A 25,491-nucleotide genomic window follows, 5' to 3' on the forward strand; every position below is an offset into this window, starting at 1 on the left:
GTACAAAACAGAGAAAAAACAGCACCTGTAAAAAAAATTCAGTTATGTACACATAATATTTATGTATATTATGCAAACATATTTCACATAGAGAAATAAAAAAAAATCTACATTTATCAGAAAAGAAACATTCTCATTACATAAGAGAAATGAAATAAAAAGTGCAAAAATAAATATAGCCACGGTTAAATGTTGTTACCAACCCATACTAACGTCAGAATTACAAGACTGATTTAAATGCCATACCCTTTTCTGCAGAGTTATTGGCATAACTGCAGGCAATGTTACTCTTCTGGAAGACAAACTCATGCCTGCTTTTCACAGAACTCGCCAACCTTCATCCAGATGATAACATAAAGCAGAAAAAGTAGTTAGCAATATTCCTTAAAGCCTAATTTCTCATAGCCTAAATATTGGAGAGTCAGCACAAAGGAAAGACTAAGGCTCTAGCAAATGTCACTCCATTTATGTGAATTCAGTCCTACTCAAAGCCAATGACAGAAGACACTGGGGTAGGAGAAACTAGAAATCAACCAACCAAAGAGCTTGAAAACTTGTCTTCTGTCCTTGGAAAGGCCCACGCTGATTATCTCTGGCTATAAAAATAAGCAGAACAACATGCATTTCTATCACTCAGAACTTTGTCTTCACTGTCAAAACAAAAAACAAATCGTTAAAGATTGCATTCTAGCACTTCACACTGAGTGCTTACAGTCTCAGGGTTTTTTTCCTGGCTTTTTCCAGCAAACAAAACATACTTCAGTACTCCTGATCTTAAGGTTTCAGGAAAGTAACTGAGCATAAGAATAGATGCAGTGAATCCATGGAATTCAATTTTCTGATTCTTAATTAATTGTATACAAAGCAGAAGCAAAACACCCCTTTAAGTAATGCAATTTCTACTTTTGCAATGCAACCAAGGCCCGAAAATATGGCACATAAAATGTTGCAAGTGAGTGAAATGAAGGCTGTTTTATGAACTCAAGTTTTTGATCACCCCCACTCACATAATTACTTTATGTATCAAATATCTGCATAACAAATCTGTTTACATTAACATGGTTTGACTAAGGAAGTCAGGGTTTTTTCTTTCCTTCTAGGTCAAAGAGGGTAACATTTTGCATTGCTTACATGATAAGTCAAGCTATAATCTTTTTTTAAAGGTCTCATAATGTGCTTAATAGCAGAAAAACAGTTTTCTGCTTTTATGCAGCATGACAAAGCAGTAATCCTGTTGTAAAACAAATTATTAAACAGATGTTAGAACTGTAACATTGGATATTTCTTTTATAACTCTTGAACAAGCAGTTCTCATCAGAAACTGTACAGTTCCCTGTACTTGAATACTGCAGACATTCCGAAAAAATTATTTGTATTAAGTATTCATAGCATCTCAAACAATAACATATCACATGTGCAGGCTACTGTAGCTTCATAGGCAGTCACTGCAAGTATATTACTGAGCACATATCTGATGTATATGTCCTATAATTATTCAGAACTGATTTGGTAATCCATGCTAGTTTCACTAGATCATATTTATAATATTTTTCCCTCAGTAACTGGAAATCAGCACACTCTTTAGTAACCCCAAAATATCTAGAGAAGAATCTCATCTCCAAGACATAAGAAACTACATACTGGGAAATTAAAAATAAACAATTTGATTGCATCTAATTTTCTGTTTTGTAAGTTTTCTAAATGGCAAAACATAACAAGTCACTAGCACCAACAAGATACTTCAGAATCTATGGATTCAAAGCATCTATTTTCATCCTAAATCACCTTTCTGAAATCCTAAAATCAGTAGGGCTTAGGTAAGTTCTGTCAATGAACAAGAGGAGCGAACACCATAACCTGCATTGCACTGGCATTTTACCAGCAGCTCTCAAATAGTTATAAAATACTGCCAAGCAACAGGAAGTAAAGACAAATATTTCCTAAACTTTCAAAACCTGTTCTTGATTGAGACACACAATATGGAAAAAAACTGATAAGAAACCGATGCCAAGTCACAAAGAGAATTTCTTTGGAGACAGACATTTGATCCTTGTTCAGTTAGCTTTAAAACAAGAGCTTTTAATAAAGCTATGAAAAAAGGTAAAATACAGCAGATACTACTCATTTCCTTGCTTCAATAATAAAAGTCCAGTTTTAACTTTGACTCATTTTACATTCAGTCTATAGCAGTAACAGATCCATAGCAACTAACCTTCTAGGTTTAAGGTATTTATTGACTTTTATTTTTCTCTCTTAAACTCCAGTCCAAAATCCTTATGACTCTTTTGAGAAAATAAAAAGTATTCCTGAGATCAAGTTTAAAGTGTTAATTCTGTAACATTTGGAATTAACAACCTTTTCTACTATAGCTATGATAAATGTCAAGTATTTGCAATTAGGTGTTTTACCTTTCAGGCACACAGTTTTTATTTCCTATGGGAGCACGTTTCCAAAATTCTATAATATAGCTCCAAAATTTTGCTGTAAGATTTAGAAAATAATTTGTGGTATCAGAGCCTGATCCTGTAGGCATTTTACTCACAGGAATATTAAACATGCATATGTTTGCAGTAACAGGAAAAAAAACTCCCTCTACAATCTTTTTTCCTTGGATTTATGAAAAAACATTTGACAAATAGTAGCTGCAAAACTTGGAGCACCGCATTACTGACTTTATTGGGAAAGAAACAAAAATAACCCAAGCCATTTTTCCTTATCCCTGGGTACTAAAGGCTCTTGAAATAAAATTGACCTATTTGTCTGCAAGGTGAAGCAAAGGTTTATTTTCCTCAGTGAAATTATCTGTATTTTACCTTTTCCAATCAGATATAAAACCAGACCTATTCAGAAAGTAAGCAAAAACTTAAGTGTTGTATTTGACTTGGTAATAAAAGTCCAATATTCAAATAATTATTAGATTTTAAATAAAAATACTACAGTAATTTATGTATGCTAATGAAAGTAAACATCAGTTGCACCTAAGAGCACTAAAAATAACATTAAGGAATACTTTTTTTTCTTAAATTTCACAAATACCCATTTAATAAAATAAATTTAATAAAATAAATCTCAATTTCTAAGCACAAGCCTTGCAGAACCACTTCACCATGTGAAAGTCAAGAGGAGTTTTGTTGATAAACGTGAGATACAGAAAGGCTTTGAAAGCCAATTATGCCTTCAGGGAAACATATATAACCACTTTTTTTTTTCCCTACAGATAAAAGATTTGACTTGTCCATGGCAGGTTTGCAAAGAATTTTGCTGGTGCTGGTGGACAGGAAGGAAATCAGATCCAGCTCACTTGCTTGAGAGCTCTGTAAAATGACTATGTTTATGCAGCTTTTCACTCCTATTTTTGTCACTAAGCTACCAGATACAGTTGTGAAAACATTGTGCAGATACTTTTTAGATACTTCAAAATATAAACCACTTCTACTTCTTGCCACTTAAGAAAGCAAGACTAAATGAAGTGAGCAAGAATTGAAATGTCCTTAGTAAATCAGTAGCTCCAAGTAAGGGTTTTATAACAACATATGGAATAGAGATACCCTGTCAGTAGAGGAAGGTCAGTGATGTCCTTAAGGCACTGACTATGGAGTCACAAGAGCTGATCTATTCCTAGCTCTGCCAGATATAATGCAGGAATGTGAGCATTTATAAGTAACAAGAGCAAATCAGACTCAGCTTTTGCTGAAGAAAAAACCAAATTCTAGATAATATAATTCCATTAAGGTTTATAAAAACTTTGATGCCATTTTTTGTATTTATTTTTTCTTTAAGCTAAGGCATAAGTTTATTACAAGACCAATATCAATCAGGTAAGTTATTTGTGGTGCTACCTGCACTTCCTTGAGAGAGTGCTCCTGTCTGCCTGGTACAGACAGTCTCTTTGTCTCTTTGCTAGAAGAGTCAGTTATTGCGTGACCGTAGAAACACGTAGAGGGTATTTTTACATAGGTACATTTCCACGTGCTTGACAAATAACCAGTTTCTTTAAAATCACTCTACAAAAGAAAGGTTTCAAAGTGATTGAGTAAGTCGTTGTCTTTCTACTCCTTTAGTCCCTTACACAAAGAAATGTAGCAAGATCTTAGTCTTCAAACAGAACACACAGCACACCCTCTTAGAGGGTCAAGATATGCAGATACGGTTGCACAGACTGTACTACCTGTAAAGTAACACAGATATAAGGTACCTAGGAACTTCGCAAAGAAGTTTGAGCCATTGTGATCTCTCCTGTCTATTCATACAATTATCCACCTATTAAATGCTTCTAATTTAAGAGACTGCTGCACCACAAAAAAAGAACAAGCACAATTCATAGTTTTAGCTCTCCCTCTTCTAGCCTTTGCACACACACCATGAAGGAGCAGTTTAAGGGCAAAGCAAGATAACTCTGGATCTCAAACCCTGCACTGAAAAGCCATCTCGAAATATGCCATTTTTTAGTTCTCAGCAGATCACTGTGCTCTTGCTGGCCAAGAAACATGTACCACATGAACTATGAACTCCTTAATTTTAATGCAATCTTTCAAGTACTAACCCACGTGTCAGCTTTCTTCTCCCCCCTGGTTATAACTATGGATATAACTGAGTCAAACTGATCCTTAAATATACTTAAAATAAGATTCTTGGATAAAAATTGTCAGTGACTGTATTTTCTGGCAGTCAAGATCACAGGCTGGTTGAATTGGAAAATAATTCGTCAAGGGTCAGTTTTTCACAGGAAAATGTGTTTAGTAACACATATAGAACCAAAGCAAAGAGAAACAGAGGTTGCAGAAAGACATTGAAGGGACAAAGACACATAAAACAGATTATCAGTGCCACAGCTGAATCACTGGCTTCAGTTTTACTGTCTCCATATGTTTGTCTTCTAAAAGAACTAGTTTTATTTGAGAAAGAGAAGCCTTTCTCATGTTCGTATTTCTATTATACAGAAGTCATCCACCAGCACTCAGTCAAGCAAGTACAGAACGTCACAAACCATGTACTTTCCTCATTGCACATTGTGACTGCTTGGACTGACTTGGTAATGCATTTTCTATCCTGGAGTCACAAAGGATGTATTCTCTTATATCTTATTTAGAGGAGTATTTATGAATTCTTTCTCAGGTCATGATTTTCAAGTATAATCCCTACTTCAAAATTGTAATGCTGCTGGAATAGTTTAGGAAAACACTAAGAGATTCATATAAGGTTTTATATGAAGTTATAAGCCCCAAATACAATGACTCAGAGTATTTTTTCATCACTTCTCCACAATAACTGTATAGAAAAAGTCTAGACCTACCTTTCCTCTCCACTAAGTTACATACTGCTTCCTTGCAGTTATCCTACAAATTCCACTCCTTTGGGCTTGAAAAGATGAGTAGTTTGTTTAATAAACTCATTTAGGATTTGAGAAGTCTCCATCCCAGAAGAAAAATAACATCCAACCATGATGACTTCATCATTCAGCTGTTCCAATGACCCATAATTTGAGAAATTTTCAAAGAAGAAAATAACTTTAAAATATAACTTATTGAGAACAAATAGATATAAGTATTATGTGCTAAAATACAGTATAGGAACTAAGTATGAAAATCAGGATATGGACACTTGTCCTTTCGCCCTAATGAGAAATTATTTTATTAGGCAGAAATTGGGCAGATCCTGTCTGCTTACCAAAATGGAAGGGTTCACATTGCAAGAACAATGGCAAAAATCTGAACATTGCTCTTTAACGCAGCTCTAAATTTTGCAGATCAAAGAACAGAATGCAGTTTTTCCATCCTCACCAGTTCTCCTCACAAACTTGTGGAATCTTAAAACATTGTTACACGTGCTCCTTGTAAAGCTTTTCAGCTGCCTACTTTTGCAATCAATAGGTTCAAGCCCAATAGAAAAGCACACTGATAAAGTTCTGTCAGCTGAGTTATATAAGAAAACTCTTCTATTACATGGACTTCCCTCTCATTACATAGCAGTAAATTCTAGTGATGATGAGAATAAATTCTTGCAGACTTCCAGCCTGTTTTCAACAGCTGATACCATTTCTGTGCCATTATCAAGAGCTTGCAGCTGTTCATAAACGCCAAGTCTTAATGTAATCAGTAACAGGAGTTATCATAACATAACTAATATAAAAAAGCTATTTATAGCCTAAGAATGCAGTAATTGAAAAATCCCATTCTGATCACAAGGCAATCTAGTGTATCTTGTTTTCCTGTGGATATAATATCAAATTAAGAAGCAAAAAGACAGACATACCAGTATGCAGCATATGCATACATATCAGAAATAGGCAGGAACAACTCATCAGTACCCTAATTAGAAGCACAGGCACACCTCTAAGATAACCGATATACATTTCTCTCTCGAGACTTAAGTATTAAATATCATGTACACTATTGGGCTAAAATATGAGCTGATTAGCTGCAAATGAATGTTCTGTGACTGAAACGGGAGAAAAGAAAGTTCACGTTGTTACTAGAGCAGAGGTCTAATTTCTTCTCCCTCTTAATTCCTCCTCCCACAGCTGCCCTTCTTGAAAAAATTTCTGTGGCCTGATTAGCTTTTTTTTTTAAATCTTCCCATTTGAGGTGACTCCCATCAGGACTCTATCATGAGAGACACGATTAAGTACACTGTCTTGAAGGTTTCCCTTTATTCATAAATTAAAGGCAGTCATAAAAGTGTGAGTGCCCTCAGAAATAGCAACTTTAAGTATGTTGAAGACAGGGAGAATATGGCCATTGGGCAACTGTTATCTCCCACTTATCATTGCAGCATTTCACCACTTGCTAAAGATATATGCCACCTTGTTAATAGGAATAATCAACCGCTAGAAAAGTCTGGAAACCCCAAGCTCTAAAATCCTCAACTGGAAGATGTATCAATTCCTGCCTCTGCAGACACACAAAAAGAATGAACATCAATTGTCCATAACAGAATGCCCTTCCACTGCCTGGCCATCGCAGTTCCTGCCATACAAGCACCAAACTGAAAACTATTATCCTGAAGATACTCATCTAAGTGGTCTGCAGATGTTAAGACACAGATACCCATTGTCCTCTGTTACACAGTGTGGTAAGAAGGGTGAGAGATCTGAGGTTTATTGTCAGTTTCTGTACTTTTTCTTACAAAAGGGAAACAATGATATATGCATTTGGTCCAGTTTTCATTACAACTCTAGCTTGATCTCTTAATTACATTGGCACAGCATAAAGATTACCACTACAAAGAGTTAAAAAGATCATGAAGCAAAAATTCTGGGGGAACAACAATACTGCACTATTGGCTCTGGAATTTCATGTGAAAGAACAAGCAAGTCCTCAGTTATCTATTGTAAATAGATCTATGTAAATAGATATGTATAAAGAATATAAAATTGTTTTATCAATCACAAATATGCAATACTATTCTATATGCATGATCAAGTTAATTCCACCTGGTGGACACCAACCAGGTTTAACTGTTATGTTTATATGGACATATGTTTTGTTTATGTAAAATCCAAATTACACTTACTGTGGTAACATTTATGCACAGAAGTAGGATGGGAATATTCCTCTGCTTGAGGAATATTTGAGAGCTTCTACAGCTCTCAAATTCTTATTTGAATAGATAACTCTTAGAACATCAGAAATGCAGCAACGCAAGGATATGCTAAAAACTGTACCAAAACTCCTCGCAAAAACTGATCTGACTTTGAGCTCCATTCTTCAGTTAATACCCCAATACTAGAATAACAAAGTCTTATCATGATAAAATCATAAAAATGCTATCATCTTACATGAGTTTAAGCACTGTAAAGGTACAGTAAACTACTTCGCATTTTCTCCTTCTTTAGCAAAGCTTTTTATTCAAAGGCGGTTGTAAACCTTCACTAACAAACACCTAAGTTGTCCATTTTACCTAATTTGTTGCATTTAAGGTAATGTAACTATTAATCATTGACTACCCTCTTTCATTTAATAGTACAAAACTATGAAACTATTTATGTTATAAATACAGCAGTACCTGATATAAAGCAGGTGTCTACAATACTGGGCAATAAGATGACAAAAGTAGACCAGAACAGGACTACAGAGGTTTTATAAGACCAGAGAAGAATGCTGACGAAAAACAAAACGGAAAAAAAACCCCAAAACCAAACGTAAGGCTGGGTCTCATTTTATGAGTGTCACTAAACACCACTCTGATTAATCTAGACTGTGTGTCCTGGGAAGTGAGATGGGAACATGTAATTGTTCTGATCAAAAGACCATTCAGACAATGGTGTGTTAGAGGAAGATGTCAGTAGTGTTCTGTTCTTACAATCTTACTGACCCCTTACATCCCTCCCTTACCACAGTATCACTTACTGACTGTGCCACCAATGGGAAGCCACCTTGAGAAAGATCTGCCAGTAAAATACTTATTTAATCATGGATCTGTCTATGGCAGGTATGGAGCTGCTACAAAACGACCTGAACTTCCCAGTCTAACCCTAAATAAAAGCACCCACCTCTGGGAACAATTATGAGTAAGAACAGTGTTAATATCTATCATATCTCATTCCCTTCTGAAAATTATGACGATTCAAGCTTCATTCATGAGAGTTTAATCTTTTAATATCAAATTCAATGAAACTGAGTTATCAAAAGTGACTCAGCAGCATTAGAGAAATTCCCTGCAGTTTCACCCGGCTTTAATGGTCAAGTCAAAGAAATGGGCACTGTTTGTACCATAACCTGCCCTCGCCATCCTGTAATTACACAGTACTTTAGAGATATCACAAAATCAAAATACCAGGTAGTCAACTCAGAGTTCAAGGGATGAATATTAAAGAATCACTTTTTGAAAAATCAGGGTTTCCAAATTTTCAGAGAAGGTTTTCTAGACAAGGTATTAGATCTACTGCAACGGAGGTTTCTTATTCAAAATACAGCACAGAAAAGCCAGTTTCTTGTACTGAGAAAACAGTCCTAAAAGAAAAGAAACTTCAGGTTTGACTTTGAGGCTGATGAAGCCCAAAACAATCAAAATCCAAAGGATTATTAAAATCATTTCAATCTGACAAACATTGGGAAAATGTCTACCAGAATCTTTGACAGTACTGATGATTTTTTTATTTTATATTAGTACAAATTGCAAAAATTTAAGCCTAACATTTTCCTGATATAAGCAGATTAAAAAACAAGCTTGCAGAGACAACATCTTAGTAACTACAAAAGTTAGAATGACCTTGTTTTCTTGCTCATAAGAAAGGAAAAAAAAAAAGGTATGCTATTTTTGTGAAGTTACAATGTTTACAGTCTTTGGGTTCTTTCTGGACAGTAACATATATATTTATGAAATATATTTATTTATATTCATATTTATATTTATATTCATTTAATAGATTAAAATATTGAGAGTTTGACAGAAAGCAAATAATTTCTCATCTCTAAAAGAAAGATATACTAACAAATGAACCAATGTGAAGAAGATAAAGTAAAATACAAAATGAAAAGAAAACAAACAAACAAATGATTATTCTGAAGTTTCCTCAGGCTGATGTATCAGACAGATTGTGCTAAGGCACATCCAGTATAAGCCAGGTAATATTCCTGATTGCTAAAACGAGAAATTGTTCAACCTTGCCTTCTGATTTTTACCTGTACAGACAAATGACTTTCTGTCACAGTGTTAAGATGACTGGTCAAAGTACAAAGGTACATGCATTAAGATAGCAAGTTTTAATGGGGCTCTAAATAATTTTAATCTACTGTAATATCAATAAATCTTTCCTTGGTGGGGAGGTACAACCATGTAAATGAAGAACAGAACATAGAGACTGGAGCAGACCGCCAGATGAGACACCACTAAAGGGAATCCAACTGAATCCTTTTTGCAATCCATATATTGGAGACTTCATGTAAAAACCTTGAGCTCTTCGAGTTGGTTCTGTACAGAATGTTTCTACTGCTAATCTGTAAACCAGTTGGAAAGACTGTTTCCCTTCCCTTCTGACTTTCAAACTCTTTTTTATGTAATTTAAGGGGAAGACATAGGAAAAACTGATGTATGTTTAGAGGCTGAAAAGCAAAAAGACTTGAGAACTGATAAAGGAGGCTATGTGCAATGCTCTCCAACTTGGAAGGAAATCTGGTAAGAAACAGACAGACTGGAATTACAGAGTAAATTTGAGCAATGCATCTTTTGGTTGGAAAAGATGTCTCAACCCTCAGAAATTACTTGGAAATTCATGCATTACTACATTTCAATAAAAACCCCTTTTGTTTTCACATTGTTTAAAAGTCAAGAAAACAAATACATCAGCCAAAAAATCCATCATGAAAAGGTCTAAGAACCAAAGGCTAAGACATTTATGTCTGCTCACAGAATTATATGCAAAGTTTTGAAGAATGAGGCTGCAAGCAGGTTCATTAAAAGACCCTGAATTATAGGTGTAAAAAACCTAATGGTACTCCAATTACAACAGTCAATGCTCAATATTACTCATAAACTTAGAATAGCACACATTCAAATAAACATCTCTTTGACATAAAATTCCTTTTAGCTCTTCTTTGTCAAAAAGCTTTACACGAAAATCTTTGTTAATACAAAAAGCAAAGTGACGTTCCACTACAGTCATGTGTATTTGAGGTCCCTATACAACTGATTTCCTGGAAAGAACATTGTGGGAGTATATTTGGATTCAACATGATAAAAATATCTACCTGTTTAGAACATCGAAAAAGACAAAAGCAGCAAGGTAAAATTTCAAAGATTTGAGTGTTCTTCACCTTGAGATTTACTTGAGTTTTATTTTTGCACTTCTAATTTAATTTAAAGAAACAAGGCACTAATTACCTTGAACTACTTTTGACATGAAACACTTTTTGGCTTATCCTTGAGCAGGGCAAGAACTGTCACTGCAGTGCAAATGATTCAGGTTTTGTTTTCAGAAAGCCTTAAAAACTAAGCTTTCATAAAACTACAGTAATCTCTTAGTTCATTTGACCAAAGACAACCAAAAGCACACTAAAGAACAGAACAAGTTTTCTTACAGTTAATATTTTTCCCTACTAATATCTATTTTGATCATAATTAGGGACAAAAGTACAAAGTGCTTTATATTTTCAGTTCCTTGCTACTTCTTAGAGAACACAGGCTCTGAGACACAATTAGATTTTTCACACAAGTTCACAAACTCCACCTAATAACAGCAAATGCTTGATTCCCCAAAGGAAGGCAACATTTCCCACCATCCACCAAGCTGACCATACTGTGTTGGACATGGAAAAGCTGGGGGTTTGGCCTGTTCAGATAAGTCTTCCATCCTGAAACATAAAATTCAGCTTATTTGAATGCGCTTCATAGGATTATAGAATTATCAAGGTTGGAAGAGATCACCAAGTCCAACCATCAACCCCTAAACCACTAAACTGTATCATGCAGATCCAAATGCAGAAGCCTTTTAATCACCTCCAGGGATGGTGACTCCACCACCTCCTTGGGCAACCTATTGCAATGCCAGATCACCCTAACAGCGAAAAAGTTTTTTCTAATATCTAATCTGAATCTCCCCTGTCTCAGCTTAAGGTCATTTCCTCTAGTCCTCTCACTGCAGGCACAGTAGAAGAGACCTACCCCCATCTCACTACAGCCTCCTTTCCTGAGGTACCTCCTGAGCCTCCTCTTCTCTAGACTAAACAAACATGGCTTCCTCAGCTGTTCCTCATATGACATGTTTTCTAGACCTTTCACAAGTCTTGTGCTTCACTGGATACCCTTCAGTATCTCCAGGTCGTTTTAATGTGAGGGGCCCAGAACTGGACACAGGACTCAAGGTGTGGCCTCACCAGTATAGGGGGGTATGATCACTTCCCTGGTCCTGCTGGCTACACTATTCTTGATACAAGCCAGGATGCCTTTGGCCTTCTTGGCCACCTGGGCACAGGTTGGCTCCCATTCAGCTGCTGTCAACCAGGACCCCCAGATCCTTTTCCACTGAGCCACTTTTCAGACATTCTTCCCTCTGCCTGTAAGCGCTGTATGGGGTTAATGTGACCAAAGTGTAGGACTTGGCACTTGGTCATGTTCAACCTCATGCTGTTGGTCTCAGCCCATCGATCCAGACTGTCTCAGGTCCCTCTGCAGGGCCTTCTTACAGGTCAACACTGTAACTTGGTGTTGCCTGCAAATTTGCTAATGGTACACTCAATCCCCTCATTCAGATCATCAGTAAAGATATTAAACAGGACTGGGCCCAACACTGATCCCTGGGGGACACCACTAATGACCAGATGCCACCTGAATGCAGCACCATTCACCACTACACTCTGGGCCCGGCCATCCAGCCAGTTCTTAACCCAGTGAAGAGCACACCTGTCCAAGCCATGGGCTACCAGCTTTTCCAAACTTCTTCAGTGAAAGGGTGGTTAAGCATTGTAACAGGCTGCCCAGGAAGGTGGTGGAGTCACCACCCCGGCACTGTTCAAGAATCAGCTAGATGTGGCCTTTAGTGCTGTGGATTAGTTGGGCGTGGTGGTGTTCAGTCGAAGGTTGAACTCAATGATCTTGGAGGTCTTTTCAAACCTTAATGACTCCCTGATTCTTTGATTCTAAGATGTAATACTCTTCCAAAGTGCAAGAGGGAAAGACATTGGCAGCTGTGTTGATGAGGCAGACCAAACACAGTTCAGAGACACAGACATCCTACTTCCCAAGCACAGAGGCAACTCACTATTCTGCTAAGTGGTTTTTACCTATTTGTTTTTATAAACTTATTTTCAGTGAGTCAACCCAACAAACATGCTGTTCAAGCAGCATGTTCAACATTTTGAGAGGCTTATGATAAAAGATCATCAGAAGACAGTAAGAATTTCAGCTTAGAAAAACAAGAATTCAAAATAACATTAATAGTCTATTTAGAAGTAGAAAGATTTCACATGTAACAGGTGCTATGAATAAGAGAGTAGATATTAGTGACAACTTCTTTCTTCTCTAGAAGTGGAAAATCTTTTCTGGAGAGAAAAGCAAGACAGAAGAGGCTTTTTTTTTTCTTTTAGAAACACCCAATTTGATTTAGAAACACCTACAAGACATAAGTAGAAATTCACTCTGCAATTTATCTTTACCATGCTTGAAATTAAAAGCACAGCAGAAAAAGAAACAATAAAAAAAAAATCAAGCAATCTAAAAGAAGAATCACTGAAAACATATGTAGATCATCAGAGAGGCAACAGAAAAAATTCTGGCAGCTTTCAACACTATACACACCAAAAAAAATGCTTAAGAGTAGCTGGTTTCTCTTAAGAGTTAGGAAACTATCAAACAGTAACAGTAATATTCATGACCTTGGAGGCTGTATTCTATGAAATGTTTGTATATGGATAATGTAGTTGCACATAGCGCTGCTACAAAGTTGACAAAATAAGAACACAGGGTGGAAAATGCAACATTTTCAAGTACAGTCTCCACAGCCACTTGTGGGAAGTCAAAATCACAGCCAGTTCACTTCTCTTCACACACCTGCTTAGCGTTCTCTTTCTTTTTTAAACCTGAGTAATTTCATTAGCCTATTAGAAGACTTCAACCTGAATTTCAAAGGTAAAAGTTTAATCTGACAGTTGCTATTTGGCCTTAACCTTTTATAACTTGAAATGAAGAACATAAGAACAGTCATGCTGAGTGTGACAAATGGTCTACTTAGCCAAGTACCATTTCTCCTGCAGTAGCCATAAACAGACACCCAGGTGAAAGGCTTTTTGACAGAAACCATGGTCTTGTTAAAATGCCTCCAGGAAAATAACAGGAAAACTTCTCTCCATTTTTCTGGTAGCTGAAAAATGGGTCAGGGCCTCCACAGACACCAGCATTATGTTAGCTCACTTCCATCAGGAAACCAGTTGTTCTTGATCCTGCTTTTACCAGAGAAAACACTACATTCCTAAATGGAAAACCAGGAAAAATGGAAGGATTGTGAGCAGGAATCATCACAAAAAGTATGACAAGAACCTTTATGAAGAAGCAGAAGTACAGTTAGTGAACCTATGAACTTCAGCTTCTGAGAGACTGAAGCTAACACTTAGATGGCTTAACTGATCAAGCCAGTCAGTACTGTTAAACATGACTGGCCACAAAAGCAGATAGTTGACCTTTGTGTGTTAAATCTTGCTTAGAAAATCTACCTTCTATTTCAAGTACAAAGATTACCACAATGACTGCAATTTAAGCCTGCAACATGACTAATTTAAACTATTTTTTTTAAATGTGACTTCTAGTCCTTTTGTTCTGAAAAATAATGCTACCAATTCAGTGTTTTTCCTGTCTCTGCAGAGACAGTCAATGCTTCCACCCTGCCCTAGCATGAAACTAGCACAATTTTACCCCACTGCCTTAGCAATGTTCACATACACACTGACCAGAAATGCTTCAGATTAGTATTTCTATTGTAGGAAAAGAACTAAAAGCAATAAAAGTAGTCCAGAAAGACACCATAGCTATTTCCAGAGAACATACAAAAAATGGCAAGATAGAATTACAGCAGTTTAGCAGACACATCTATGTTTTTCACTGGAGCACGGGGGAGAAAGCTCCTCCTTAAGGTGCCACAACTTCGCACAGCACATGCACATGCAGCACATGCACAGAAACAGCCATGACTTGTCAGCTTCAGAAAAGTTAATACAACTACAAGAAACTTCAACTTCCAGACAATTTCTTCATGTAAATCTAAAACCTGAATAACCAGCAGCAGTATAATTTCTTAGACCTCCAGTATCATCCCTAAAACTGTTAAGATAGCAGTTGAAGTTTAAGATTGCAGACCACCAAAAAAAGAGAATGTGGAGGTAGTACTCTTAATCCCACAGACGTTCCTTGCCAGAACTCTTTCCAGTCTCAAGATGAGAAAAGAGAAATAAGAAAAGCAAGCTTTCAAAGAGTGAAACAGATCTTCAACATCAATAATTTCCATTAACTGGAAATTCTTCCTCCTCTACCCCTGCTCAGGATAACAAATACACTGTGTGTGAATACTATTGCCAGAGCACTGCCAGGTCTGTCTACCCACTCATCTTCCCTTGGCATTCAGTTTAAGGTATTTATGGAAATATAGTAACATCAGACATACACAGATAGATGCAGATGTTATAAAAAAATAGCCAGGTACACAGCATTTGCTCCTTCCCCATCAATTCAGGTTTTATTCCATTATCCTAGCAAAATTAGACCATCAGACAAGCTGTTCAGCGACCGTTAAAACCCTCTGTTCTATAACACTGATGACAGTAATTGGAGGCGGAGAGGAAGGGAAGAAAGAAATTAACTCCCCATTTAAGGATATAAAGTACTGCCTGCCTGCCTCTGGTTCCACTTTAACTGAAAAATCTGCAGAGTCACACGTAGACTCTGTGAAAGAACAGTCATGTCTTAAGTCACAGATTCCAAAACCTTACTTTCTAAAATCATCAATGACCTACAGAGAAAATTTCACCAAATTAACAGAAATATGAAACACTTCTAATAGAAAAATAACTTAATAGGTAACCAAGCTTTTCTTCAAACTTTCACTAAAACACTTAACAAATTGTCAAATAATAATTTATACATCTTACCTGTTTTTTTCTTGAAGTTGCCTTGGGCAACAGACTGGCTGACAAAACTGATGCAAACGGCGAGCAACACAGCTCAGGAAAAGGATTTGGAATTGATGGGATCTCCAAAATACTGTCATCTTTCTTTTTTCTCCTATTGCAACAGAATACATAATATCAAGTGATAACTGTAACAACTGTTAAAATTGAAATGTCCAACCACAATACATGAAACACTAAGGTACTAATACCACCATACTTCCTGGTTGCAGCAATTAGCCTTTTTTTGTGCAGTTATTTTACTTAATCAGTAGGCTGAATATATTAACATACAGCACCTAGCACTACTTGAAAGCAATCCAAGTATTCAACTCTGAATATAAAGTTGTCTGAATATGCGTAAGTCTTTGCAGAGTAAGAACACAGATATATTTATATTGGCTTCTAAGGACATTAGTAAATATTTTGTTGTCCCTGTGTTTATGCCAATCCCTGTGTACACATATTACAACAGTGGATGGATGTAACTTCTCAGTAAAACTTCCCAAGTACATCGGAACAGTATTTTAAACAAATGGAAACTTTTTTTCACCAGAATCAGGAGTCAAAGTGACTGACAAGACAAAATAGGGCAAAGCAATACATTCATTTCTGTTTTCAGTTACTTTTGTACTTGAATCTCCACAGCTCCATCATAAAATAAATATCTCAATTGTTGCTGGTTACTTAAATAGGATTGTGTCAGAAGTACCACCAAGAAGCATTTGCAAGAGTAGTGAAGATAATCACTACTGTACTTGCTGAAGAGCTCAGTTATGCACTGGTTTAAAGTATCACATTAATAACGTGGTTGTTTAGACTGCTGTGTACATTACAGTGCACCGTTTTCTCACATAAAATATTGAACAGCACTTTGTCTACTTGATTTCATTTGGAGAGGAGCACCCAAAGCACTTGAAGTATTTGCGTCTGCCAACATGTGAGTTGATGGTTCCAAGCTTAACATTTTACTTTATTGCCTTCTTTATTATCATTCCAGATTTCATATACTAATTGGTACAAAGTACAGAAAACCGTCAGAGTAGGGTAATGATACAGAATGAAGATGCTTCCAAAGTGATATTTAGCTTTAGAAGGAGCAAAAAATCCTGTATGCAGTTTTAAGATTTTGTGAACTTCAGTCTACCAAAACTCATCAGATGTTTCACGAAAAACCCTAGCTCCCACCTTCTTTTACGAAGAATAGAGACCAATGCCTTTAAGAACAGCCTGAGAGGTAACAAGCAGGGTGCACACCGCTGACAGCAATTGCAGCGGCATCGCTCACGGTGAAGCGGTTTTATCTCACGAATATTCTGAGAAAGGCACTGCAAGGATAAAGTAGCGGCTGGCTCAGCCTGACAAGGCAGGCTCGGCACCGCCGGCTCCTTTCACCTCAAACTGGGAAACCTCAAAAGAGAAAAAAAAAAAAGGCGGTGGGGGGTGGGGGGACACACACGCATCCGCAGCTGAGGAAAGTGTCTGCAGGGCCGGGAAACAACTTTTGTGCACCAGGGAGGCGCGGGCCGATCTCTGGCCAGGCCGCCCCCTCCTGCGCTTCGCCCCCTCCCCGAGCCGCCGCTCCCCGACCCCCAGCGCCGCGTCCCGCCCGCGGGGCGCTGCCCAACCCCGACGGCACGGGCGGCCCTCGGGGGAGCGGGGGGGCGGCGGCGCCGGCCCGGGCTCCGGCCTTACCTGTCGGGGGGCAAGGGCGGCGGGTTGCCCCCGGGGGGCCGAGGTGGCGGGCGGGGGGAGCCGCGGGGGCCGCCGCCAGCGGGCTCCGCCGCCCGCCCAGCGCCGGGCACACCGGGCAGCGGGGCGGCCATCGGCGGCGGCGACGTCCTGGCGGGGCGGCACGGCCGGCGAGCGGCCCCGGCGCTGCCGGGCGCGCCGGGCGGAGGCTGCTCTCGCTCCCGCTGCGGAGGAGGGGGAGGCGACGGGGAGCGGGGGGGAAGCGCCGCCCGGGCGGCACCGAGCGCCTTCCCCGGCACACGTGCGCGGGCGGCGGCGGGGGCGGGCGGCCGCCGGCTCTGCGCTGCGACGGGGAGGCAGCGCTTGGGGCGGGCGGGGGCTGAGCCGTGCCCTTCGGCCGCCCCGCAGGCCCAGTGGAGGAGCCAGGCGGGCCCGGCAGGTGCGCGGCTCCGGGGCCCGAGGCCGCGATGTGACCCCGCGGGGCCGGGGCGCCGAGGGCAGCGGGAGCCCCTCCGAGCGCTCCCTGCCCGCCTGTGCCTCAGCACCTGCCCCGAGCGGGGGTCCCGCAGCCGGCGCTGTCCTCGGCCTGACCCGCGACCTCCTGCCCCCGGCGGTGCAGCGGCTCCGGCCGACGGCGGGCCTGGCACTCGGCTCAACGCCTGACAAATCATTAACTAGGCTGCCCCATCCCTCTGTGCATCGGGAATTTATGGTTATGCCTTGAAGAAATACAGAATGACCGAGGCGGGGGAACAGACCCATTGCCTTGTGCCAGAAAAGCGGCTCGTGGGCTCCCGGCTGGGCCCAGGACCCACGTCCAGCCAGAGCTCCGAGGACAGCCGAAAGGAAAGACGTTTTCCCTTCAGTTCAGGCTGCACCTGCCCTGCTTTATGTACCCAAAAACCTTTTTGGCAATTCCGTGGCCATCCTTATCAGCATTTACCCTGTTTCAAAATACAAAATGCCACTTGGCTGTACGAAGAACAGTTTGATGGCACCAAGCAGAGTAGGTAAAATTGTCTAAGTCAGTCAGTTTGATAGTCAAAAAAGGAAAAGCCAGCCCTTTGCTGTAAAGACAGCTGGATGTAAAAACCTTCTGACTGTCCTTTGCATGCTCAGGGGCAGTAACTGAGATGTCAGACTGGTGAAAATACAGAATGTTTTGAGGCAAGTGCTTTGCTGTTTTCCAGAACCCACTGAAGAAATCATCACGCACAAGCCAAAATTTCAATTCTGGAGAAAGATTTTTCTGTCATAGAAGCAATACTTACGGTTTTCATTTTGGCTGAGTCACAGATGATTTTGCAGGACACTTATTTTCAATGAAACGAAGGATTCCTTGTCCCCTGAACAGCTCATTCTCTTATGCTGACAGCAGAAGTATAAGTCTGAGTTGATTAACAGTTCTTATACACAGAGTCTGGCAAATATATCAGGAATTTTACAGGGTCAGACAATTGACTGTATTTGCTCGCTGCTTGAGAACAACTATCTTTTTACACAACTGCACAGACTAGATCACTGTGATTTTTTTTACAGGCATAAATGTGGCATGTTAAACCTCATTGTCTTCAAAACAATGGAAGGAAGGACAACTGGTATAGGTTCTGTAGGTAGAAAACTGAAGTCTGGAAGAGATGAAAACCTGCAGGTGGCAATTGTATGCTGATATTCATCAGCATTTAAAAAGTTCAGCCACAAAAAGAAAATATGTTTTGACTTTGCACCTAGTCTGTGCAACTTGTTACATAGCTGCAACCTGACATACACGGCACGGTTTTGTGTCTTTGGCTTAGTCACGTAATTGTTTTAAAATGCCAGGCAAATAAAAAAAACACAATTAGAAGGAATAATAGCAAATAAATTAAATACCTCTATTTTTCTAAATAACTTAGCTAAGAATCTAATTAGTAAAGACAGCAACAATACCACTTGTAGGAAAGATCAACAAAAAAATGAAATGGTATTATAATTTCACTTGCATGTAGTAAGAAATAAATTAATTTTTTTTCTATATATCATAGCCTGTTCTGATACTTGCTGCTGTGAGTGTTTTCTGTGGGAATAGCATTGTATGAGGAAAATACAGTCAGTGGAATACAGAGGCACAGAAGGACCTATGTGATTGTTCCACTGTAGCATTGGAAATGTTGCATAGGTGAAAATGTGAAACTAAAGGTTCTCCTGACTTACTGTTTCTCTTTCCAAAAAACTCTAAGAATAAAAAAGGCTTCCTGAGCTTGGATAAAGATATCTGAGAGCATTTGACCAAGAATCTGTTCAGGCATAACCTTTTGTAACCCTTTGTTTGAATAAGTATAAACCCAGTAATCTCTGAACAATTAATAGAGTTAATATTAAAAGGCTGGCAGATTCCTGCTAAGTCCTGACACCAAAACATTTGTTGAGCTGTGTGACTTGATTTCCTTTTCATCATAAATACACCTAAGCTGCCCAGTGTGGTTTTTGATACTTGCTATGCTTGTGCAGCACAGTGGTTCTTGTTCTAAGACTTACAATTCCCCTAAAACTAAATTTCTGGGCATTCTTCAATACTCAACTTAGTAGGTTTGGGTTTTTTTCTCTTCTAATTTAATCTTTGTTAGTCCTAATCAGATACAGATGTTTACCAAGTAAAATTAAAATATATGTTGAGAAAAATCTCAATGTATTCAAGCTATTCAGTATGCACCCCACTTCCACAAAATCAAGCTCTTCAGTTCTCAAAAGCCTGTGTGCTATTTAGAATCACAACACTTGATTAATGTGACAAAATTATGCCTTTAATTAGAGTAAACTATTCCTGACAGAGTGAAGGTTTAAAAAATCCAAACCACCTGTGATTATCTTTGAAAACTGTAGAGGGTTTTGTTGGATTTTTTATGTTACCTCTCCACACGTTCCTCCTTGCTTTTATCAAAATACTCATAATGTGGTTTTGTATATATAATGGCTTTACCATAAAAAGTTTCACTACAATTTCTTAAAGATGGTTACAGTAAGAAAACTAATGTCATACTTTTACACCATCTTTTGTCTTAGCTGCAGTAGAAGACAAAAGAATTATCTCTACTGAAGTACTAGGCTGAAGCCAACAGAACTAGTTACTTTTTCTACTGCAAGGCTGTAACCAGTCCTTAGTCTTGTCTCCCCCTATAATGTTTTCTCTAAAAGCCCCCCAAAATAAGTTGCATCAGAAGTAATGATACAGAGGATCACCTTAAGAAAAAGTGATTTGTTCAGTAAAAAAAGGCATGCCCCAATTTAAGTGTATTTATTATCTTGATGGACCTAGAATGCATTGAACACATATTCTGATCCTGGTACAACAAACTGTCCGTTCTTGCTCTTGAGCATTTCAAAAGCCCATTTTTAAATGAGCCCAAATGCTTCACGGGAGCCAAATTTATCCATTGAGCATGAGTAGAGATACCACTAGCTAAATTCTTGCCAGTAGTGCAAAAGTCTTTGAAAAGTACCTGTGATTGAATGTTTCATGAGGAGTCTTTCCTACTACAGCTTGCATTGAATGTTCAGTTTAGAATTATTATTAAAATGTGTATCTTTTATTACGGATAAGGAAAATGTTCCAATGGATTACATCAGTACCACCAGTCTCAGTCATTCCCACAAGCTGCTTTTCAACCTAATCTGAAACTCACTGTGTGTACAGTAACCCAAACTGCAGCACAGTAGCCCTCTGGTATTCCCTCTGACTAAATGCTCTTTTTCAGTACTTATATCAAGAAGCAGATTTGCACTTGGGTTTTCTGTTGTTGTTTGGCTTGGGCTTGGGCTTTTTTATCTACTGAAGAGCATGAATACTTTAGTGTACTCATAAGAAACTTGAGTAGAGGGATGGATTTTATTGCTACCTTTGACAACAGTGTTTGCTGATTCAATAGCAAGTTCTGTGATTCCCTGTGACAGCTTTGTCCTCGGACAGAACATCCCCCTGATGGAATTTCGCCTTGAACTGTAACATAGGATCAGAATTAAATCCTGTGTGGAGTTTTGAGAATAGGAATGATACCCTTCAAATCAATCAAATCAAATCAAATCAAATCAAGGGCTTATGATTTCTGAAAGGTCGTTGTAGCTAAGAACAAATAATTAGGTTCAGTGTAGGGTTGACTGGGTGGCATGTAGGGCTTGTGAGGCGCAGGTCAGACAATGTGACATACTGGCTTCTGCTCTCTGCAATGAGGCTGCATCAAATCAGTCACTCAGCAGTGTCTGTAATAAACGATGCATTTGCACTGGCCAACCTTGAACTTCTGTAAGGCATAAAGTTCTCTCCTGGAGAGAACTGTAATAGTCCAGGGTGAATATTACATATGTATGGGTTACAGTGGCTAGGTCTGCATCTAATGGTAGTTGAAGGTTGTCAATTCACTTCCAGAAATAACTGCAGCAGTATATTATGTGGTTCATTTGTCCATAACTACCCAGAAGATTACATCTAGTCCAGTAGATGTTGTGGTACTCAGGGTACTTCTGGAAGTGAATTGACATTGGATGACTTTAAACATCACATAAATTATAAACTATTTAGCTAAATTAAACAGACGATGTTTCACAACAGCAAAGAACTGCTGATACTTTTTACAACCCTATTTCTGGAACTCCACCTTACACAAAGAACATAATTTCTGATCTTGCATGCCTTCCGAATCCTGCACAAAACCACAAAATTATTATGGAGGGAAGGTTTTAGGTGACTATGTTATCTATGGTACTCCTTGTGTTTATCCAGCACATAAAAGTTCAGTTTCCATAATGTGAGTTGTTGGGAAATCAGATTCAAGATCCTTAATGCTAGTCATTTTGTAGAATGAGAAACAAAATACAGGCATTAACCCTCCGCAGAAAAACCAACCAACCAAAAAACCCCAAAACCAACAAACCCTAACCAAAACCCAACCAGAAACACCAAACAAACACAAACCAACCCCCCAAAACCCCAAGAAGAAACATAGAGCTGAAATGACTTTTCACAAACAGCCACACAGTCTCAGCCATTTCTGAGCTGCTGCCAAGGACACTGAAACAGTAGAATCAGACAGAGCGCAGTAAGACTCTCCAGATACATGCAAAGAGGAAGACAAGTGTCAAGTTCTTTTGGGCTAAAAGAAACAACATACCTGGTCAGACTCAAGGCAGGCAGCATTCCACTTCTGTTATCATAGTACAGGGATGTTTTATGAAATTTAAAGATAAAATGAATTCTGTATTCTGAAAAATTGATGTACAGAGATTCGTTTGACTAAATGCAGACATCTAATACCAATTTAGGTACCTATTCTACCATGCCCCAAGAAGGCATGGATTTCCTGTTCATCCTATGTTACGTGTGACATGTGTCACAGTGTGGATGTTTCAGATATCATTAGGCATTAAATATGGCAACAGATGCTTGTATTTAGGTGCCTGGATTTCACTCATATTGTTTCTTTTCTGCTTCTGTAACATACAGCTCACAATAGACTATCCATGACTTTAAGAAACAAAGTGAAAGTCTAGTAAGATTGGACATATTGCAGTGTAAAGGTGGATTTTGGAAACTTTTGTCAGATCTAAGGAGATTTTTCCTAATTCTAGGAACAGTAAGAAATTTAAAATGTGTGGATGTGCATATCTGCATGAATGTGAAGGGAGAAGGAATTCTTCTCTTCCAAAATCACTAGAAGAATTTAGCCCAGATTTGCACCCCCAAATTTGCCCTGGTTGAGCAAAGCAATTTCCAAATCAATCTACCTGTGCATGTGCAATTTAGAATACCTTGAAAATGGGCTCTGAAATGGAAAGCTCTGCTGAACCCTGATGATAGAGTCATTATGTTCCTGCCAAATGACAGAAACCAAACAAATGCTTATCAGTCCAGCTGGAATTCCTAAGGTAGTGCCACTGTATGATAACATGCCTGCCACCATTTTAATACATCACCTGGTAGGACGTTTAGTACTCTTTTGAATTAATTAATCACACAGAGAAGGCCATTTGCTCTGTCTCAAGAGTTTTTCCAAGAAATCTATATTCAGGAAATGAGGTATTCAATAAACCTTTGAAAAATCAGCCTACTGTTCATATTTTAAAAGCATTGTGCTGACTACTTGGAAGTTATTATATTAAAAGGTTATTAATGCAAATCTCTGTAATTCAGGAACCCTATCTAACAATGACATTCTCAGCACTTATTAAGGACCTAATTATCACAACATCAGTGCACCTAACATTTTAATGTATTTATTCCCTTCATACGGATGAGTAAATGTTTGCATCTTTATGTGCCTGAACACATTTAAAAATTAACCCCAAGTGGGTACTCAGAGTACCTGACTTTAGACATGATACCAAGTTAGGCTGGCCATCATCGAGAAGAAAAACAGAAGACTCCAGAGGTCAGCTAAAAAACCTAAGGGTTTAGTGCTGACAACCATCCCAGGATAATGTTTTGTTTCCTCTGAATACATGGATAACCTGAGAACTGTCTTCTGACTTGTGTATCTCATTTGGCTGTCAAAAGTTAGACAATGCTAAGTGATTTTCTTAAAATCTAATGGAATTTGTGGCTGAGCAAGGAATGCAAACTCTGAGTCCATAATTAGTACTCTAACAATCAGGCCATCCTTCTTTGTATAATGAAGGTTTCTTGTTTCTAAAAACATAAAACGGTAAAATGCATTAATATTTTGGTAGTCCAAACAACAAATCAGCTTTAGATCTGGTCCAAAAGGCAATTTTCCTTTGAGCTGGAGAAAAAAGTACCTTTTCCTTTGATTTCATGTTTATTGAACCTGTGCTTTGTTTAGTAGCAACTCTATTTCATTTAGAAAGTGTTTTTTTTCTAATAGTCCTAATTTTACCATGACAGATAGAACAGTTTCATAACACTAAATGTAAGCAACCTTCTAGTTCATTTTTATATGTTTATGAAGGAGATATTACACAATACATGAATAATAACATACAAGATAATTCCAAACAAATGTGTTACACATAATGGCATGATAAAATCTATTTAACCATCAAAAAGTCTTACAAAATTTCCCTTGAGGTACTGGGGGGCGATTGAGAAAAACACTGGCTACTGAACAAGTTCATAAGTAATTTTCACCTGACTTTGAAGAAATTTAACATTTGATGTATCAGAAGCATTTGGGAAGGATCACAAACTGAGATCATATCTAAAATTAAGAAAATTGTTATAGCCACTCAGCCCTTTTAAATTCAACCTTCAGTGTTCTCCTTCAGTTCCATAAACTTTTTCCCAATCCATTATACTTGTCTGAAAATTCAAATATGAGAAAGCAAAATGGTTTCTGGTTTTTTTACATTATTTGAACTTATAAAACAGTGACAGTGCAGTTTTCAGACTTAAAACCCCCTTGAGCTTTCATCCTATCATTCAAGAAGAACTACCACTCTAATACATCCCCTTCTCATAATGTCCAGGTCTTTATACATCCACACTAGACATAAATTTGTTATACTTTCTTATGACTGGATTTCTGTGCCACTGGATCATTCCAGATGACATACCCATTCCCCAGATGGACGAAGCGCGCAGTCATATTTCTGTCAAATTCACCACAGCACATGATAAAGAATCCATAGTAGCTTTATGCTTTTGTGTTGTCATTACGGGCTGTGGGAGGACAGACAATAACTAATCTGGCAAAAAGCCTACTGGTGAAAGTTCAACCCATTGAAAACCTCTTAAGAAATGTGAACTAACAAAGTGAGTTTGAAGATTCTTCTTTCTGTGGCAACTCTTCAAGGCCTCAAGCCCATTCTGACATGTTGTCAAGCCATGGCCACAGAGCCAATAACATATATTAATCACATTAAACCAGGATGTATCACTGAGGGTGATACATGAAACTTACTGACATATTGTATTTTGTGCAAGTTCTTTAACTAAACTCTAATTGATATTCCCAAGCCTGCATGGTTTTAGTTGGAGAAGTTACTTTGCAGTGTAGCTGGATGTAGCCCATTAAATATTGCATTCAATCCAATGTAATTTTAGTTCAGCAACAGGTGAAGAGAGTTAATTCTTGCCTGGGCTAAGTTTTGTTTCATTGCAGCTTGGATTCAGACAAAAGCTGGTTTGAGTTTCCATGGGGATTAAGAAGCCACCATGTAATACAAGACTTCCAAACACTTTACTTTTAAAGTGTCTTTAAAAGAAAGGTGTATTCTAATA

The 25,491-nt window shown here is 38.4% G+C and overlaps 1 protein-coding gene across 3 annotated transcripts in view; it reads right to left on the minus strand.

The window, feature by feature from the left end:
• The window catches only part of GRB14 (growth factor receptor bound protein 14), a 61,290-nt gene extending 43,874 nt beyond the window's left edge, over positions 1–17,416 (minus strand). The window contains exons 1-2 of one of the 3 annotated variants that reach the window (XM_017835191.1): positions 17,286–17,416; positions 15,573–15,705 (exon numbers count right to left, since the gene is read on the minus strand). In XM_017835191.1, the coding sequence (XP_017690680.1) occupies positions 15,573–15,705; positions 17,286–17,416 (264 nt within the window). Of the gene's footprint in view, positions 1–246; positions 449–15,572; positions 15,706–17,285 lie in introns of those variants that run through there. The other 2 variants (XM_017835193.1, XM_017835192.1) reach the window with 2 other exon arrangements.
• Positions 17,417–25,491: the final 8,075 nt, after the last annotated feature.

The sequence above is a fragment of the Lepidothrix coronata genome, unplaced genomic scaffold (genome assembly GCF_001604755.1).
Source record: "Lepidothrix coronata isolate B3197 unplaced genomic scaffold, Lepidothrix_coronata-1.0 Scaffold250, whole genome shotgun sequence".
NCBI classification, from domain to species: Eukaryota; Metazoa; Chordata; class Aves; order Passeriformes; family Pipridae; genus Lepidothrix; species Lepidothrix coronata.